Source organism: Ziziphus jujuba, chromosome 12, assembly GCF_031755915.1.
Source record: "Ziziphus jujuba cultivar Dongzao chromosome 12, ASM3175591v1".
NCBI classification, from domain to species: domain Eukaryota; kingdom Viridiplantae; phylum Streptophyta; class Magnoliopsida; order Rosales; family Rhamnaceae; genus Ziziphus; species Ziziphus jujuba.
In genome coordinates, this window is record NC_083390.1 from 21644832 (window position 1) to 21664172 (window position 19341).

At 30.8% G+C, this 19341-nt stretch overlaps 3 protein-coding genes across 8 annotated transcripts; all 3 read right to left on the minus strand.

Annotated features, from left to right (window-relative positions):
* Window positions 1-3060: 3060 nt before the first annotated feature.
* Window positions 3061-3539, minus strand: LOC107413318 (uncharacterized). Its single transcript, XM_016021230.3, has one exon. It carries the CDS (start codon window positions 3484-3486, stop codon window positions 3061-3063), a length of 426 nt encoding a protein of 141 aa, XP_015876716.3. The 5' UTR covers window positions 3487-3539.
* Window positions 3540-6259: 2720 nt separating this feature from the next.
* LOC107413320 (uncharacterized) lies at window positions 6260-7070 on the minus strand. The gene has a single exon (XM_016021232.3). It carries the CDS (start codon window positions 6976-6978, stop codon window positions 6541-6543), a length of 438 nt encoding a protein of 145 aa, XP_015876718.1. The 5' UTR covers window positions 6979-7070; the 3' UTR covers window positions 6260-6540.
* A 3284-nt stretch (window positions 7071-10354) lies between these two features.
* On the minus strand, window positions 10355-14908 carry LOC107413325 (lipid phosphate phosphatase 2). 6 transcript variants are annotated; one of them, XM_060813110.1, is made up of 9 exons: window positions 14373-14900; window positions 13729-13809; window positions 13363-13584; window positions 13175-13262; window positions 12941-13050; window positions 12731-12824; window positions 11847-12035; window positions 11658-11717; window positions 10355-10862 (listed from the first exon to the last, which is right to left on the minus strand). In XM_060813110.1, the coding sequence occupies exons 3-9, from the start codon at window positions 13576-13578 to the stop codon at window positions 10669-10671; spliced, it is 951 nt and encodes a 316-aa protein (XP_060669093.1). In that variant the 5' UTR covers window positions 13579-13584; window positions 13729-13809; window positions 14373-14900; the 3' UTR covers window positions 10355-10668. The 6 variants fall into 6 exon arrangements, with proteins under 6 accessions (XP_060669093.1, XP_060669091.1, XP_015876722.1 ...); XM_060813108.1 differs by having other exon boundaries at window positions 13720-13809; XM_016021236.4 differs by lacking the exon at window positions 13729-13809 and having other exon boundaries at window positions 14373-14898.
* Window positions 14909-19341: the final 4433 nt, after the last annotated feature.

Here is a 19341-nt window from a genome sequence, read left to right on the forward strand (position 1 = left end):
AAATCACTAGTTTGTGATGAGTCTCCTTTAAGTTTGAGAAAGCTTCACTATAATCCTCTATATATAATATTTTCTCATACACATAGTCATACATATATATATATATATATACTTATTTTTCTTGGTAATATCATAATTGATTAAATTATTCTTCTTTTTATCGTTTTAGCAAAATTTAACGTCAAATCATATGTAAAAACAGAACAATTGTTATATCTCTTATTATGTTTGACCTTATAATATCTATCTAACAAGTAGTAATTCCGTTAAAATAAAAGGCCATAAACATGTAAAATTTATATTTGTTCTTCAATGAAACTTTCTTTTTGTTTTGGGTGGTTGTCAATCAAATCAATACAAATTTTTAATTAGAAAAGGAAATGTTAATTGCAAATGCCAATTTTTCATTTTTCCCCTCTATTTTGCCCTGAGTGTTTGCTAATTGCTATGATTGAAGTTTGGATTTTTATAGGAGTTAAGATTCCATTGGCATAGATCTACATGTGCATTGGGTTTAATTTGTTGGGTCAAATTGGCCTCCCACATCCTTTAGAGGTAGGTAATCACAAGGATATGAACTACTTATTCTGACCCCACCATGGTCACACTGACGTGGCCGTTCCACTTTTTTCGTTTTTTGTTTTTGTTTTCTTCTGGTTAATTAAACCTTTTTTTTTCTATAGTTTTTTTTTTGTGAATTTTTTTATAATTTCTTTCTATATAAATTCTTTTTTGGCAATAATTATGTATATATATATATATATTCAGTAATTTTTTTTTTTGGTTAAAATATAAATTCTATAATGTGGATGATGATGACGATGAGCTTGAACGATGAAAGATCTCGAGTGTCGTACTTTAAAAGAAGCCAGATGTACGAGGATGAAATCATCCTGCAATGCCAAAATTTGGAGGTGTAGGATTTCACCTTTTCGACGGCATTATTATAAAATTTAAAATTGTTTTTTTAATGTCAAATTTAATGAACCATATTATAATAAAGTTTGTGTGTGTGTTGTTCTTTGTGTTGGGGGGGGGGGTTAATCATTCTGTGTTTTTTAAATTTAATATTTAAATTTTTATAATTTTATTTTTTAATTAATAAAAAAGGATGTTATTATTATTTAATAATATTATTTTGTAAAATGTACCATTGAATGGTCAATAATAAAATTTGGCATGGGTATCAATATTGATATATTTATTATTTTGAAATTCATCTCAATATTAAATATTAAAAATACCGAAAACAAAATAACATTTATCATTAAAGATTAAAGATATGACATATTCTAATGTCATGCTATAATCTAGTTTTTTTTTTTTTTCTCCATTTATTAACTTCAATACTGGCTAAATTCTGTGATGCCCAGTTTAAGATCAAATTTGACATGCTATCATTTTATGGCATTGGATCCACGGGCATAAAATATATAGGTCCCACGGCCATTATTAAATTGTTTGTCTTCATCTTTTTATTGTAAATAATGAATTTAAGATAATTCTAGCATAATATCCCACTGCACTATCCTTGAGCAGTTATACATATTTGTGTAAGCCTATTCACAGGAGGGAAGATTTTGCCTCTTACAGTGTCAAATAATACTTACAACAATTTAATCCAATTCAAATAATAATTCAACACAAATACAAATTCAAATAGATTATCAAAGATTAAAGAAAAGAACTTTTGGTCACAGTAACTCTGATGCCATCTGAGAATCGAAAAAATATGTTGCTAAACTCAGACAATGCTTCAACATGGAAATTTTTGTAATTGATGATCCATTCCTTATAGATAGAAAGTAGAATTTTTTTTTTTAATTATTTGAAAGTTATAATAGAAAAATAGTTTATGGAAAAAAGATTAGGTGAATACAAAATGATGGTATTATAGGGGAAAAAAAAATGGTATTAAATAAAACTTGGGAAAATGAAAAAGTGATAAATAAAAATGATGATTAAATGTGATTGAAACTTTCATGTAAAGGAATGATCATAATTTGATAAAATAAAACTTAAAATTTGGCATTATTATTTTTTTAGCCTTTGCCATTGGATTGCTAAAATTAAAATTTGGCATTGGCTTGATATTTTTTTATCGGAAAATTTTTAAAAATAGCAATGTCAAATAGTATTTATCATTAAATATGCTGTAGTGGCTCTAAGTTATTTTTAAAAATATATTAACCAAAAACAAAAAACGTTCGCTTAAAAATATGCATTTTTATCTACAATAGCAGCCAAAAACACACTTTTTATATATTGGACTGTATCATACAAAACTGGACTATTTCAATAATAATAGCGTTTTTGACTCTTTGTTCAATACTACATTGTCATGCCTCTAACTTAAAATAGTTTTGCACTTTTTTAGAATATACATATATTTTTTTTTGTACTATTCAATTTCAGTATCTATAAGTTCTCTTTTAACTTTAAATAAACATTAAAAAGAGCAAAGAAAAATAAGAAGCTTTTTTGAAAAAATAAAAATTGAGAAGAAGAAGAAGAAGTTTTTCCTTTTTGCTTATGTTACATGGTTGAATATGGGAATCTTGCTTAGGCTGGTGACCATCCAAAGTACCGTACGTACTTCATTTTGTCGAAACCATAATTATCATATGGAACTATAAACCATTTAATAATTATATGACATGTGGCTGGATTTATCTGGTCAAGTGTTTAATTATTTTGTTCTCCATAGAATACAAAAGTGGTTGAGTACTATCTTCATATGAAATTGACAATGCCTGTCAACAGGGGCATAGCTTTTCCCTTAAATATTTTTTTCATTTTAGACCAAGCATTCCTTCTATAAATTCTATAGAAGAATAATTAAATTTAATAGGGTCACAAAAAATTAATCGCAACTATGGCTTTTCTATGAACTTGGAAAATGATTTACATACAAAATTTTACAATTCAATTACACCCCAAGCCAACTTTGGGATACACTTACATATAATTTGGGGGGAAAAAATTATAAATTGAAGATGAAATATATGGAACATTTATCAAAAACAACCACACAAATTGAATTTTATTTCTTAAGTTTCATCAACATGAAGCAACTTGACTACGAGAAGCAGCAAACCTCTTGTAAATCTCCAAAACCAATCTACTATCAACTTCTTCACCACAAGAAACCACTGAAATCTGCTGGTCTTTTGCAACAACTCTTTTTCGTGCAAATCCAACACGGTTTGATGTTGCAACATTTCCTGCTAACCCTATCATCATGTCAACATAAGAATCATGGAACTTAGCCAAAAGCTTGGCCGGCGAAACAAGTTTCAATACCCTCAGCTTTGGTAACGCCCTAATCTTCCAAGAGCATCGACGACGAGAATGAGTTTCTTTATCCCCAAGTCTTTCTACTTTCAGCTTCCTCTTGATTTTGTTTGATCCACTAAGCCTTTGGTATCTTCTCCTCCTCCAATATCTCTTCAAGTTTTCATAGTAAGAAGGGGAAACAATCTCCATTGCTGTATATATATATATATATATATTAACTTTATGATAGTTGTTTGGTTTATAGGAAAAAGAGAGAAAATAAGAGTGATCAAAGCCTTAAAAGAGAGGATTATATAACCTTTTGAGAGAATTAACCGGTGGGAAGAGAAGAAAGTAAGAGGTGTTTATATAGAACGTTGAACACAAAAGGTGCAAATGAAATTTTTTGAATGATGGGCTTGGTCTAACACAACCTGTGAAAGCTGATAGAAGGAACGCGCTGCTGGATAGAGAAGACAAACGAGTTAAGTTTCATATTTTGCCAATGTTTTTCCTTTCTGACCAGGTAAAGGTTATTTTTTTAATACAATATTTACTAATTAAATATTTGGAGTATTCTTATGCTAATATATAAATTTATTAACTTAATCGATCCATTAAAGGTCTAATGCTCTAATTTTGACCTCGATATCATCTTTCTGTGTATTCAAACAAAACATTTTTGATTCATTCTTTAATATTATATATAATTTTTTGTTTATTATTTATAACGCATCATTTTTGTTCGTACCAATTCATACTTTTTCCTCACTACTAGTATTGTGCTAAGTCTAAGTCATTATTTGATTTTGACTTTATCTATCAGCTATACATATGTATACAGAATATGAAATATTTTAGGAAATTTTTTCGTAAAATCAATTAACAAAATTAATGAACCATTTAAGAAAAAAAATTAAGATTGACTTAGTTGTTAAACCAATCACATTTATTATTAAGAAGCTATAAGCCAAAAAACATTCAAATGAAAAGAAATTATTGTAAATAATTAAAAAATAAGCAAAAAAATTATCATAAAACCAAATTAATTATAATTAACGTCCCTACCTCTCTTTTCTTTTTTTCCTTTTTCTTTTTTTCAATAGCCTCAGAAAGTCATGGTTTATATCAAGGAAATAATTGATTGATGTGAGATGTGAGGTTTTGAGTTCAAATAGACCTGATGATTAACAAAAATTAGATCAGGCTTCCATCGTCCATATCATCTTCTCTAATCTTGTCTCTCTATGTATGAAAATTCTGACGGTACCTCATTTTGTCTCGAAGTGTATGAAATTTAACCCGACTCCAGACTTATTGTCACAAACATAAAAAGCATATTAAAGAAATAAACTATTTATTTATTTAAACTATTTGAACCTTGCTAGTGTTTCAATTTACAAGGTAATTAATGCATGTTTCGATCATTGATGAATCATTTTGTCTCTATACGAATGAATTTTTTATTTTTTGACTTATTGTCACATAAAAAGAAATTTAGGCTATATTACAATATTTGTTGGAAACTTTGAATTTTCTATTGTTTGTTTACGAGAGAAAAAAAAATGCGAAGAACAAAATGAAAATAAAATATAACAATCAGTACAAATTTGAATATTCTGTGTTTTCACTTTTCCTTTTCTTCGTGGATTCCGAACTCTTCTAACATAGGATTGATATGTTTTATAGGTTGCCAGAACGCATGGGTAATATAAAGTAACAAAGTTGTTTAGATAATTTAAATCAGTATATCATATAAGCAGACTGACTAAAATTATCTCATTATATAATCATGATGGCATATGATATAATCTTTCCTTATGTATTATTCTATTGCAATACTAAACATAAATATGTAGTAAAAACTTATTTAACCATAAATTAAGAAATTACTTTTTTTCAATATATATTTTAGTAGCAAAAAAAATTGTTTAAGAGATCAAATTTTCGTTTTCAAAACTCTATGTACATAAAACAACTCTAAGTATAAAATTAACCTTTGAAAATAAAACAGAAAGTATACATAGAAAGAGACAATCTTTCTAGATTAAAGACTTGATTGCCACTGTGCAGATTATTCAAACTATCACTTTTGTATAATAACTCTAAAAATAGCTGTCAAATTAATTAAGCATTTCCGTGATGTTCAATAATCTTCCATGGATCATTCACAAAATTGCTTTTGAAATTGCGAAATCATGAAATTCATCAGATTTTTTCAATATAAGAGAAATATATATACATCTTTGTGACTTCCACTTATGTCCCTGAAAAGTGAAAACCACTACAATAATCGCATATTTGCAAGCAAAAAGAATGCCACATACTCCCTTGGAGCTATAATTCCTTTTTTTTTTTTTTTTTGCTTTACCTTAAAGCAATAATTCGTGGGCTTTGACAACAGTGACAGCATGATGTTGACAATTTTTAATAGTTTCTATACTTTATGATACCTATTAAGCGAAATTACAAATATAGATATATATATATATATATATATATCAAAACAGTGGCAAATGACTCATTTATATTAGTCAGAAAAGATAGGAGAGAAAATTTTTAGATTGAAATTAACAAAATACTAGTTAGTCGCCTTTAGAGAATGTCAGTGCTCACATATACTTTTATTGACCTTGTAGTTTAACCCAAATAATATTGTACCCCGTGTTATCTTTATCCTAGAGCAAGCTAGCACTGGAATTTATAATCCCATCAACAATACCAAATACTAAACTCGTGGTATTAGAATTATATATTGATGGTTTTTATAAAGTGACCAATAATTAAACCAAGAAACTGGTACTGACATGTGTTCTTCATTATTGATTTACCCGGTTTTGAAAAATTAATCTGACACATATATATATATATATATATATATGCTAATGATTTATCTTGTCGTTTATAATCTCATAATTTGTCGATGATCCCTTGTCATTTATATATGTATATGGATTCCAAAAATAAAATAATTAGGAGCATATAATATGAAAGATAATCAATCGCTTTTATGAAAAGGATGATTTATACATAAAAAATTTACAAACCATATCCCAACTTCTGGGTCAACAAACAAAGCCTAGCCCTTCACCGTTAATAATAGCCAACTTAAGCACACAAAACTTTCATAACAATAATAATAATAATAATTTAATAAAAAAAAAAGAAAAAAAAAATCATTGAAGATGAACTTTGGCACAGTTACTAAAAACAGTCAAAGGATTGGATCGAATTTAATTAATTTCTGCAACTTGGGTTGGATCACTAAGCGGCAGTTATAGCCAATTGACGAGAAGCAGCTAATCTATTGTAAATCTCCAAAACCAATTTGCTATCGACCAATTCTTCACCAGAAGAAACCATGGAAATATGTTTCTCACTAGCAACTTTCTTCCCTGAAAATATTCCAAGCCGGCTCGATTTCGCAACGTTACCTGCTAAACCAATCATCATATCCACATAAGCTTCATGGAACTTTGCGAAAAGCTTCAATGGAGAAACAAGTCTCAGTCTCAGCTTTGGAAAGGTTCTGATTTTCCAAGAACGTCTAGGACTAGGACTAGGACTAGTACCATCACCAAGCCTTGCATACTTCATCTTCCTTTTGATTGTGCGTGAACCACTTAGCTTTCTGTATTTTCTTCTCCTCCAATACCTCTTCAAGTTGTCAAAGTAAGTAGTCTGACTCTCAAAAATCTCCATGGTATATGCTATGATTTTCTACTTTTTTTCTTCTTTTTTTTTTTTTTTTTTTTTTTGTTTGGGGGGAGTGCTTGGCTCACAAGAAGGAAAAAAAAAAAAAAAAAAAAAAAAGATAGAGAGAAGCAGAGTGGTGGAAAACAGAGGAAGTGAAGAGGGGTTTACATAGAAGGCCGAAGGAAATGGCGGGCTAGAGAATGATAGCTAGCTGGAAAAAAGAGAAATGTGTTATTTTTTGGGGTCAAAATATGCCAGTTTGACGAAATAAAATATTAAATATTTAAAGAGCTTCGAGAAGTCGTATGCTAAAAATTTTGATTAATAGATCACAATAATCCCTATGAAACCGAAAAAGCTCTCCAATATTGACCTGTATGTCACTTATTCATGGATTCCAACAAGATACCCAACAAAGAAAAACATATACATTTCTCTGTGCATTAAAGAGCCTTTTTTTTTTTCGTTTCTTGTGGTAAATTACACCATAATTATGCAAATATAATTTTGTATTTTCAAAACAATAATATCAAAGTCGCTATATTCTTTAACAAACTTCTAGATGGCAGGTGACGGCTATGATATCACCCTTTAGAAAGAAAAAAGATTATAAAAATATCCATTTAAATTTTATCTTTATTGCAAATAAATATCATCATTTTTTATGTACAGTTTTGAAATCAATCTATGTAAATTGAATCTATAGAAATGTTAAAAGTGTTAATTAACTAAAAAGGAAAAGTTGTATTTGAAAAATATATATATAAATGTTAAAAATGTTAATTAAATTAAAAAAAATAAAATTTTCTATGTTAAATTTTCAAAAAATTATATATAAAAAGGAAAAGTTCTGTAATTTACAGAAATACAAAAGCACGTATAGCCGTAAAAGTGAAAAGCAGCGACGTGCTCGGAAGGGCTAAATTAATGCATACTAAAAGTCAATAGTCAGCAGTCCAAATTTGGCTGCTGATTACTGATTGCTGATTGGTGAAGAAGGAGCGAATCTGTATTTCTCATTATGTATTTATTTCTTTGTACTTCTAGTTAGGAAACAGCCAAAGTCTGTTTAGTCCCTTAATTGACCTTAAAAAAAAACAAAACAAAGAACAAAAAATTTGGTTTGATTTGTGAACAGCATATTTAGATGGATTTTTTTTTCTGAAAATATATTTAGATGGAATTGAAATATGAAAAATAAAAAATTATACTATAAACAGAGCAGGGTTTATAGAAAATCCACTAATTTTGTTTTTGGACAAACAGAAAATCTTCTAATTAAGATCCTAAACTGTTCATATATACTAACTAGACAATTGTTGTTACATAAAACAAAATCATGCATAAAAGGAATGGGAAAACAACAAGTTACTTTTCTTTGGTTCCAAATTAAATCGACAAAAAAGAATTTTATATTATTTTGCGATTTTGCTTATAGATTCACAATTTGAGAAGCATGCGGAGAATACAGAATCATAATAGTATGTCTTTACAACTGGGAAATAAATAAGTTAATGATTGTATTTTCAAAACAATATTATGTGTTTTTATTCAAACTCTAATTGGTCTCTTGTCTTTCACCCTAGATCTTCCAATAACTTAGCTGATTGTGTGGCTAAGTAGTCTCTGGTTAATGACTGTAACTTGTACCTTGATGACTCCACTTTGGAGACCATTCCTAGTTCGTTTCTAGATATTGCATCTAGAGATGCTTCTGGTTTTGTATGAGCCTGTTTTTGACTACCTCCATTTTTGGAGGTCTTTGTGCTTAATGCGGCATTATTATTTACCAACAAAATCTGTGAAATAAATAAGTAATAGTGAGAGCAATAATCATTATATAATATTAATTTTTATACTTTGTAAATTTTTTTTACTATATAGAAAATCATACACATATCATTGGTTTTTGACAATTTGGTTTGATTCTGGAGTAAAAAAGGACCACCTTAGAGGCAAAACAGGATATGGCAAATCCAAAGAAATTCTGGATTTGTCTTTTTGTAGAGCCGCTGTTTCTTTCTATTTGGTCCTAAGTTTGATAGTTTGTCCCTCAATCAATTATATTTTAAATATCACCTGAGATAATTTAAATAATTAACATTAAAGGTTTATTTTAAAAATTTTAATATTAAAATTAAATATTTTAATTACAATTTACTCTATAAGATGATAATCATTATTTATGTGATAAATAACAAAACTATATTAAATAAATCAAATGAATAGATGGATAAGCTACTTCTTCAATGTTCACAAGGGACAAAGAAGCGTGTTACAAATTATAATTGTGGCTATGCAGAATTTATCGAACAAAAATTTTAAAAGTATAATTGTAATGATTCTTCATTTGGAAAAGGATCTAGAATACTTTCTTTTGACGAAGAAAATGAATATGTTGCATTGTTTTTTAACGACTTTGTATTAAATGTTGAAGACCGTATTATTATGTTTTCATTATTATTATTATTATTATTATTATTATTATTTTTGCCAGCAATGTTTTCATTATGTTGTTGTCCTTGTTCGCAATAAAAATATGTTTTTGTCTTATGTGGCAACATGTTTGCATAGATGATTTCAGGGATATTTGTCATAAACAGTGAGGGATTTGACTGGGTTTGTGGGTTTTATTTTCATTTTCTTTTTTTAATTAGGATACATATGAAAACTTACAAGCAACAGGATAACATATAATAATAATACCATTAACAATAATGCAATTGAAAAAACCATAAACTTAAAAAAAAATTATGCCCCATCTGTGTCATTTTTTTTTTTTTTCTCTCTTTCTTAAAGTTCATTGCATATAATATCTTCTTCTTCTTCTTCTTCTTTTTTCCCCTTTTTTTTCCATCGGGAAAGATTCATTCTATATTATTACTGGTCCAACAACGAATCTCATAAATTAATAAATAATGAATAAATTATAATACAAAATAGAAGATGGTTATCCATTTTTAGATTATATTATATAAATTTGGCAAACTAATCGAATTGTTGAGGAGCTCCAAGCCACTTGACCATTCTATGGAGGAGTTATCAGCCAAAAGCCAAATATTACTTGACATGGTTTCATCGCATTTGGAAGCAATATAGTTTAATTTGGACAAGACAATTTTGACAAATCAGACTTTCTTTTCCAAACCTAACAGAGTTATGGACCAATAAATTTGTAATTTGAAATAATATATTATTTTCCTAAAAAAATTATAGCTGGAGAGCCTACAAGTGGTCAGCACAAAATATTTTTCTTTAACTGAAAAGGAGCTTTTAAACTTCGGACTTCAAATTTAGGGAATTAAATCTCAACTCCGATGGTATTATAAATTTATATATATATATATATATATATATTTTTTTTTTTTTTTTGGGGTTTGAATTTGCATCTGCATAATTAGTTAGAATTCTATTCTCATTCTATTTCAGCATTGTGTATACTTACATTACATATTATCCAATTCTCTTCGTTGACTTTACTTTTAGTAGGATCATACTAATTCAACTTACTATTAAAATTCATATATCTATCAAATAAAGAATTAAAATTTAAATTATATATATAAAAAAATAATAATAAAATAATAAAATTAAAAAAAAAAAACAGTATTTATATATTTAGGAATTACAAATTCCACATCCTATGTATCTTTTAAGCATGTACATCTGGTCAATAAGTATATTTCTAGCTTAATATCAGTGTCTTCTCCCACTTTCCAATTCAGCCAGAATGAGGCTACTTTCCCTGCTGTTGACCCTTGGCTGGACGTGTACACTTCCCATCTCCGATTGCCATGTACGAAAAGCATTCGCATTGGCGAATGAAGGCTCATCATTATTTTCATTTTGAGACTCCGCCAGCATCTGAAAGTATGCATGAGGTCCCCAACCTTCACAATCCCACATAAACAGAGAAGAGAGTAAGAAAGTGAACCACTAAAGCACGTGGTGATGGAGATTGTTCGGCAAATGAAAAGAAAAAAACACTAAGTTGAATGAGAAATTATTAGTTCATAAGAGGAAATTAGGATTTTTAGCCAAATTTCTGCAAATGCAGAATTACATGCATGACATGGCTTCATTATCAAGCACATGTTAGCAGATGATGCATGCAGTTTAATCTGCTGTTTTCTTTCTTAAGCAGCCGCTTTTACTTTTACTTTCATAGTTGAAAGAAAGGATATTGACACAAACAAGATCAAAACCTAGTCAATGTCATTTACAATCACAAGAAGTTACATTAACTGAAGAGATTTGAGTTGAATATTGCACCAAAATCTTAACAGTTCTCTAATGAATTTGATACCAGAAAGCTTGATAAACCCTTAGCCACAAAAAAATTTAGAATATCAATATAAATATGCCACCAAGCTAAGACGTACTAAAACCTTGTCATATCAGTCTATTATGTAATGAAATTTCTGTGGAACTACAAAACTTGACACTTCATTCATTGCCTAGGAATTCTATTTGCAAGCCTGTCATACCAAGCAACAAAATGCTGCAACACAATGGGGAAACACCCTTCCACCATCATATTATATTTTGGCATTTTAAACGAATAAACGTTTTAATATCACTTTCACTTCAGGATAATCAATTATAGCCCAATGGTTTGGGAGTTAAACAGGACAAATCAAAGGATATTACAGTACACATCAAGCAAGATAGAGCAGACCACATACCATCAACATCATATGGGGGTGGAAAGAATTGCAAGTAACAAAATGAGGAGACTGTTAACCCTGAACGAAAATTTTGAAAAGAAGAATTCATTTTGGCGGATGTGGGAATAAATGTCAGCAGCAAATGAAGTAAAGAATAGAAAAAAAAATTAAAAAATAAAAAATAGAAAACATTGCAAAACGAACTACCTAAAAGACATCCAGCAAAAACATCTTGCCAGTGATGCCAATAGTCATCAACTCGAGAGATTCCAACTAGAGCTGCAACAAGTAGAGGTAACAAAACAACACAGAGCTTTGCAACATGTCCTCTATGATCAAACACCCTGATTTTCCCTGATAAGTATAATGCAAGAAAACCAAGACCTGCAAAGGACCCTGCATGTCGATACCATTATATCCTTTAAGTTAATGTTCCTGTTCTACACGAACTGAACAAAATAGCAATAATATAGATGAACTAACTCCCTAAAACACACAAATGAACAAAAAACATGTCTACAAATGCACAAGCGAAAAAAAATGCTATTACAAGCATCTCATTCCCACTACAGTGCATAAACTACATAGTTAATACAAATAAGAGCATATGTCATATCAGATATCTGAAATAGAAAATTGGGAGTACGAATGGTGATCTATCTTAATTTTACTTTAACACCGCATATATGGAAAACTGAAAGGACTAAGCACAGATACGAATTTAGTCAGTCAAGCACTGACCAACTACAGAAACTTCAATGGAAGCATACCTATAAAGTCAATTCAATGTGAATAAAAACCAATGTACCCACTAGAAATCCCTAGATAAGCAGCCAAATAACAGGATATTGACTAAAGAAACAGTGACTTGTTGTTTTTGTCATTTAGGACATCATATGAATTATACAGAAAATATGTCATTGGAATACCAAATGATGCCAAGAGAATGTCAAAATTGATATTTGAGTATACATACGTGACTTTGTAAATATCGAACCCAACATTAAGCATTAAAGAGAAAATATCAGATATACAAGATGATAATTATCCTTCCAGAGAAAGATAGATTCCAAAACTATTAAATTGCTTACAGGAAGTGTGTCCACTTGGAAAGCTTTTGTGTCCTTCCTTGATAACACTCTTGATTCCATTACATATGACACCTTTCGTGACAGGATCAAACACCTGCAAACGCCAATGCACAATTCACATGTTGACCATATTTATGTGCAAGCAAGTCCAATAACTGTCAAGAAAACATCAAATGAATGCCGAAAAGGAATATGATCACGACATTCTACCCCTTTTCCATTGGGAAAACAACGCCAAAAGAAGTCTGGACGAGGACGACCAACAGCATCTTTAATTGAATCGGTTAAAACAGCAGTGATGAACACAGAAAACAGAAGACCTGGAAGATGAGCAATAAAAAGTACAACGTAATGGCACCACATAATCGATCAAGACACAACTATAGCATGCACAGGGAAAAAAAAAATTTTGAAAAAATCTGAAGAAAGATGAACAACGCGTACCTAATATTGCCTGGTGCAAATCATAAACATCTTTTCTGATAAAGTAGTAGACTGTAATTACAAATAAAGGCAACAACACTGCAATTATCTGCAATGGGAATTGACAAAAGATAATTCGGCTCTCATTTTTTGTCCAATCTTTCTATGCAAATGAACAAAAAATCATTATTCATGAAATGAAAACGTACCGGAACACCCCAGAAGGGAATAGTATTGTCTTTCAAAGGGTATTTCAGGTGATCCATCATATCCTCTCCAACAAAGCGGTGAAACGGTTCTATTACATTTAAAACAACATCTATAACAGCAAGAAGGAGTAGGATCAGCCAGTCATGCATATGAACTTTTGCTACTTTAACTCCATGAGATCTTATAGTGTGAGAACCTAGTTGAATCTCTGGCATCTTTCACTGCAAAAAAAGGCAAAAACAATTTGTAAGTTGGGTGAGATTCAAACTGGAAAACTAAATTAGCATAAGAAAAAGAAAGATTAGATGGGGGGGGGGGGGGGGGGGGGGGGGGGGGGGGGGGGAAGAAGTAAACACCAAAAATACAATCTTTTTCAATCAAACGCAGAGGCCGTCTCTTCTAGTTCACAATGTGGCAACTGAGCCAAACCTATGACTATCAGCCACCTAGGAAATAAGTGAACATTGTATTACTCCATGTCCAATATTATCAATAAAGAAATCATAATCTTGACTTACAATAAACGATTTAAAGTGATTCAGCAAGACGAACAAAATAGGTTTTTTTTTTTTTTTTCTTTTTTTAGCAGCTTTTGCTAGGATTTTTCTTCTGATGTGCTCTGTTTCGAAGTTAGGAAGCCTAGGGGAGCAAAACGAATACAGAACTTCAAAAAATATTACGCCGAGAAAAAACAGAGCGACAAAGAAAAGAAATGGAAAAGACAACTTACAATCTCAAACGGAAACGTAACTCAACAAATAAGGCTTGGTTCAGTTGAGTTTACAGAATGAAACCAGAACAAAAGGGCAAAAAAAAAAAAAAAAGCAAAAAAGCAAAGCATAAGACGCGGAGACAAACTCAGAACTTCACGCGTATAAAGACAGAGAAAAAAATAAATAAATAATAAAAACTTTCGGAACGAAAGCAATGCAACATATATGGAGTTTAAGAAAACGAAGATTCTCGGGGGGAGGGGGAGAGAGAGAGAGAGAACGAGAGTCACACTCACATGGAAAGCTCGATTCAAATTCTGAATCCTAAGAGAGGAAGAGAGCTTTTGGCGGTGCACTTTGTTTCGGAATTTTAAAAAGAAAAGAGAGAGAGAGAGAGAGAGATTTGACCAAGAGAGAGATAATGGAGAGGGTAAGTTTCAGTGAAGCAGCTGCAGAGTTGGAGAAGATGGGGAAAAGCGCGTGGGTTTAACGCGGAGAGAGAGAGGGAGAGAGAGAAGGAGAGAGAGAAGTTAGGAGAGGGAACACATACATACCATAAGGAGTTAGAAAACAAAAAATATTAGGTAAATTGCAGTTGGTGTGAAATGGTAACGGAAAAGAAAATGCTGAAATGGGCATTGGATTCGGTGATGGAAGCTGTACTTGTAGAGTTTCTGTTTGTTTCGCAGGAGTATTTTTGTTATTATTGAGATGGGTCAAGAAAAAGCACATCTATTAATTATTGGCACTCCGGCATGGCATGGTACTTTCACTGCCCGGACAACGACAGAGAGAAAACAAAAAGAAACCAAAGCAAAAGCATTATAATTTTGTTTTTTTTTTTTTTTTTCACTTTATTTTCCTGTACCCAAATATGTAAAGTAATATATATTTTTATATTTATTTTTCAATTTTGAGTTTCCTAGGCTCAAAATCTGCACGCTTTTAATTTCCAAAATGTTTAATTCTTTTTAGTTTGGATATGCTTATAATTCAATCTCTGTTTACGGTTCAATACGTATGACTAAGCCTCCAACAGTAGGATTTGAATCTCTGCTCTGATAATGAAAGTTGAAATTTTTTTACCAACACATATATTAGCACTGACAGGCTTTATTTGGTTATTTTAAATAGAGGTCAAATTAAGACAGTATGGTACTGGCTGAAGTCTTGCTGCTACTTAAGGCAGTCTTTTTCATTGTTATAGATTCTTTTCTTGTTCATGGTGTTATCCCTTTTGTAATTTTCCCTTTTAGATTTTGTACCTCCGAAGATAAAGAAGATGGCGATAATTTGCCTTTTTGTATATAAAACAACAAATTACTTGTGGATAAGAAGGAAAGTAAAAATTAGATTAAATTAAATTACAAGAAAAGTTAATGACTTCAATGCGGCCTTCCAGATCATTCAAGAGTATTCTCAAATACGATCCTCTCTAATGGAGGTACAGATTGGAACTCATGAAACTTTGCTAGAAAAAATAATAATTCTGTCGTTATAATGTATTCAAAAGTTATATATATTAAAAGGAAAATTAAACTTATTTCATCTTAATTTCTTATAAGGGGAGGTTATAAGTTTGAAAGTACAATATCACACTCTTCAAATTCCAAACATAATAAAAGATATCCATTTTATTATTATTTATTTCTCCTTACTATTTTTTTATTTTTTTTTTTATTTTTATGGTAGATTGCACCATCAAACTTTATACATAAAAAAAAATTATTATTAATAATTATTACCAACTGGACTATTTTAGAATTTTTTTTCCTCATCAATTTGAAAACAAATAAATAATTGATATCTCATATTCAATGGAGATTAGCATTGTTTACACTTACATAAACTTAGTAGATGACTACTATTATTACACCCAAAAAAAAAAAAACAAATAGTATATTGACTAGAGAAATTTTTCTATACAAAATGTGTATCAAATTAGAATTCATATTGGTACACATGATCAATGAAAAAATGATACGTATAGCACAAAATCATAATCATTTTAAAAAATCCACATCAGTTTCTTTCATATTATAAATACCGTTTAACTTCAGTTATTCTTCTATTATTAGTATTATTATTTTTTTATTATTTTTTTTTTCTCTTATCCTCTTCTACTTTCGTTTCACTTCAGCTTGTCCTTTGTCCCAAAAAAACCTAGGATTTCTATTCACCCACCATTTTAAATCCTCTCATCCACACCTACTGCAAGATGGAAGTCTCTCCAACACCTAGATCATCCTTGGCAGTGTCTTTAATTCGTTTTGCATGCTCACATCTACTTCTCTCTTGCTAATTCATTCCTTTTGTCAATATCTGAAAATCCATTATTGAACGAATGTAATCTTCCTTATGTTGAATTAAATTAATATTTGTGGACTTGGCATAATCAATTACTCACTTACAGGGCCTATTTATGTCATTAATGGGACTGACTTATTTTATTATTTTGTAGTAGAGTCCTTAGTCACACACTCTCTATAAGACTCCAGTTGGCCCATTGGACTGGAAGACCAACTCTCTTTATAAGCCCATTGATTTATCCATATTTTTCCTAGTATAATTATATTATCAAATTATTATTATTTTATGTGTGTCAAAATTAATGGATAAGTCTGACTTGCAGAGACTATTTAAAGGGTCTAGGGCAAGCAAACATGGGATATACCATACGGTATTTTGGAGATTAGGATTTTCAGAAATCTGAGAGTGGTTTGAGAGTAGTGTGTCCATAGGCACTACTTTACGTTGTTTCTATTTTGCAGGATTAAAGATCTAATTTATCAATGGCTACGTTTGGAGGTTAGTAATTTATGATTTATGGAATTTATTATGTATATTTAGATACATAAAAATCTAACAATTGGTATCAGAGCACATGGTTAATATACATAATAAATTATTTTGAAATTTGTTGTTATATTGATATGCGGCCATTGAACTTTTATCGTGTATATTGATGACATGATATTTATTTTATAATTATTCTCTCGTCCTTGTGATTCTGCTATTACATGCTTGTTTCCTGAAATCCAATATGTGATATTCATCTGTGTTTGCGGCTTGTTTGGAGATCCAAATTTTAAGGATGGAATTTTATTGATTAATTTCTCTTCTCTTGTGCAATAACGGTTTTATATTGAGTTTGTGCAAATTATGTGAATTTTTGTTTTAGTTCGAATTAAGACCTGGGTATGGTGAAAAAATTCTTCTTTATTGTGTTTTATATTGTTTATTATTTCTAATTGGATCTGAAAATCCTTAAAAAAAAAATTGTAAATATCAGGCGTGTATTTGTTTTCCAAAATTTTGGGGAAAATTTGTTTTGTATGAATTCATGATCTGGGTTAACTTGGAAATTGTTTTTCAGTTTGAATGGAGTGAATTAGACTAATTAATTTGGTACAAAACCTTGTAAAATCGATTATTTATGGAACTTCCATGGCCGAACGTTTTCTTGCTTGGGTGTTTGCTTTGAGTTAAATTTGAATCAAATTGATTCATGGAAACTGTTACCTACGGAAAGACGAACCAAAAGCCGCCGGTATGGTCGGAACGGCGAGATATGGCTGGGTAAGACTAGCGGGTCGCGTGACCCGTTTGGACTGGAACCGGGGCACCCGTCACCCGGTTGGGTGAAGAAGAAGGCGCGAACGACGTGCCGTTTGGGCTGACTGCTGACGTCAGCACAACACGTCGTTTGCTGACATCAGCAGATGACGTCAGCAGGCCAAAAAAAAAACTTATTTTTTTATTGATTTATTTGTTGTTTATTTATTAATTAATTTAGTGATTCAATTGTTCAATTTATTTATTTATTGTTTGTTTATTTGTTTAATTATCACATTCCAATTTTATTAAATTAAATTAAATATTTGTGATTGGAAAATTGGATTGTGTGAGCTTACCCAAAGAGGCTTTGTGCCTAGTTGGTATAGTAGTGTGGGATTTTAGGTACTCACCTGTCGTGAGACTTATTTTATCTGCATTATATGTACCAATATAATGTATATTGGCATAGTGGATGGGATGTTTTATATTTGCATATTTCATGAAATTGTCAATATGTTATTTTTCTCCCACTTATTAACCAGGGTTTATACGGGTAACTAGGCTACCCTGTCGGTAGTTTTAGTTGCTTTGTATGACGTCTGAAATGGCAGTGGAAGTTAATTAAATGTCATGTATTGCGGGTTCTGAGTTGCCCTATCGGTGATTCAATTCAATGCATTTGATTGTGTTTATTTGGTTGACTGTCCCTGGCCCGCGTAAAGGTATCTTTAGTGTTACAAAGGCCCTAAGCAATATTTATGTTTGTGTTTTTGTGTTGAGGGGCTGGAAAATAGTAATTGAATTGTCTTAAATTTTTTGAATGTCTTGTTGTTTACTATTTTTACAGCTAGTAGCACCCCAAACCTTCTACCCATGACTGCCATGATGAAATTGGATGGGACAAATTATCAGAAATGGAAGAAAACCTTAGTTATGAATTTGACTTTCATGAAATTGGATTTGGCTTTGGAAATAGATCCACCAGAGATACTGACTGATGAAAGTACTGCCGCAGCTAAGAAACTTTATGAAGATTGGAAGCACTCTAATAAGTGCTGTATGATGATGATGGAGAATTACATGGATGAGGCCATATATGCTAGTATTCCTAAAGTGGATACTGCAAAGGGACTTCTTGAGGAGATAGGAAAGAAGTTTATCAAGTTTGATATGAATGAGAAGCATCATTATTTGGACCTATTGAATAATACCAAGTATGATGGTATTAAAGGAGTAAGGGACCATATTATGCTACTTTTTTCCTATTATAATAATCTGAAGGATCTTAAGATGGACATTGGAGAGGAGTTCTTGACCTATTCTATAATGAGGAGTTTTCCATCACAGTTTGATAATATAAGATTGAGTTTGAATACTAAGAAAGAAGGTTGTAGCTTGGAGGAATTGACTGCTATCCTTGTCAAGGAAGAGGATGATATTAAATTAAGTAAGTCTAGATCTGTTGCTATGGTTTCACATCAGGTAGATAAGTCCAAGAAGTTTTTCCAAAAGAAGGGACAAGGATTCAAGCCAGCACAAGGTTTCAAGCCTGGGCAGGGTTTTAACCCCAATAGGAAGAAGTTTTCTGGTATGAAGCCTAAAGGGCCGAGGGATGGTGGTTTTCAGATTAGAGAAAGGAAAGAGTACTTCAATGGAAGGTGTGGATACTGCAATAAAGTTTGACACAAGAAGATAAACTGTTGGACC

Excerpts from the sequence above, each read along its gene's own strand:
- LOC107413318 (XM_016021230.3), bottom strand. The coding sequence starts at position 3,486 with ATGGAGATTGTTTCCCCTTCTTACTATGAAAACTTGAAGAGATATTGG.
- LOC107413320 (XM_016021232.3), bottom strand. The coding sequence starts at position 6,978 with ATGGAGATTTTTGAGAGTCAGACTACTTACTTTGACAACTTGAAGAGG.
- LOC107413325 (XM_060813110.1), bottom strand. The coding sequence starts at position 13,578 with ATGCCAGAGATTCAACTAGGTTCTCACACTATAAGATCTCATGGAGTT. Across the intron at positions 12,825-12,940 it reads GTTTTCCCAATGGAAAAGGG|GTGTTTGATCCTGTCACGAA; the intron begins GTAGAATGTCGT and ends TGGCGTTTGCAG. Across the intron at positions 12,036-12,730 it reads TCCAAGTGGACACACTTCCT|GGTCCTTTGCAGGTCTTGGT; the intron begins GTAAGCAATTTA and ends ATCGACATGCAG.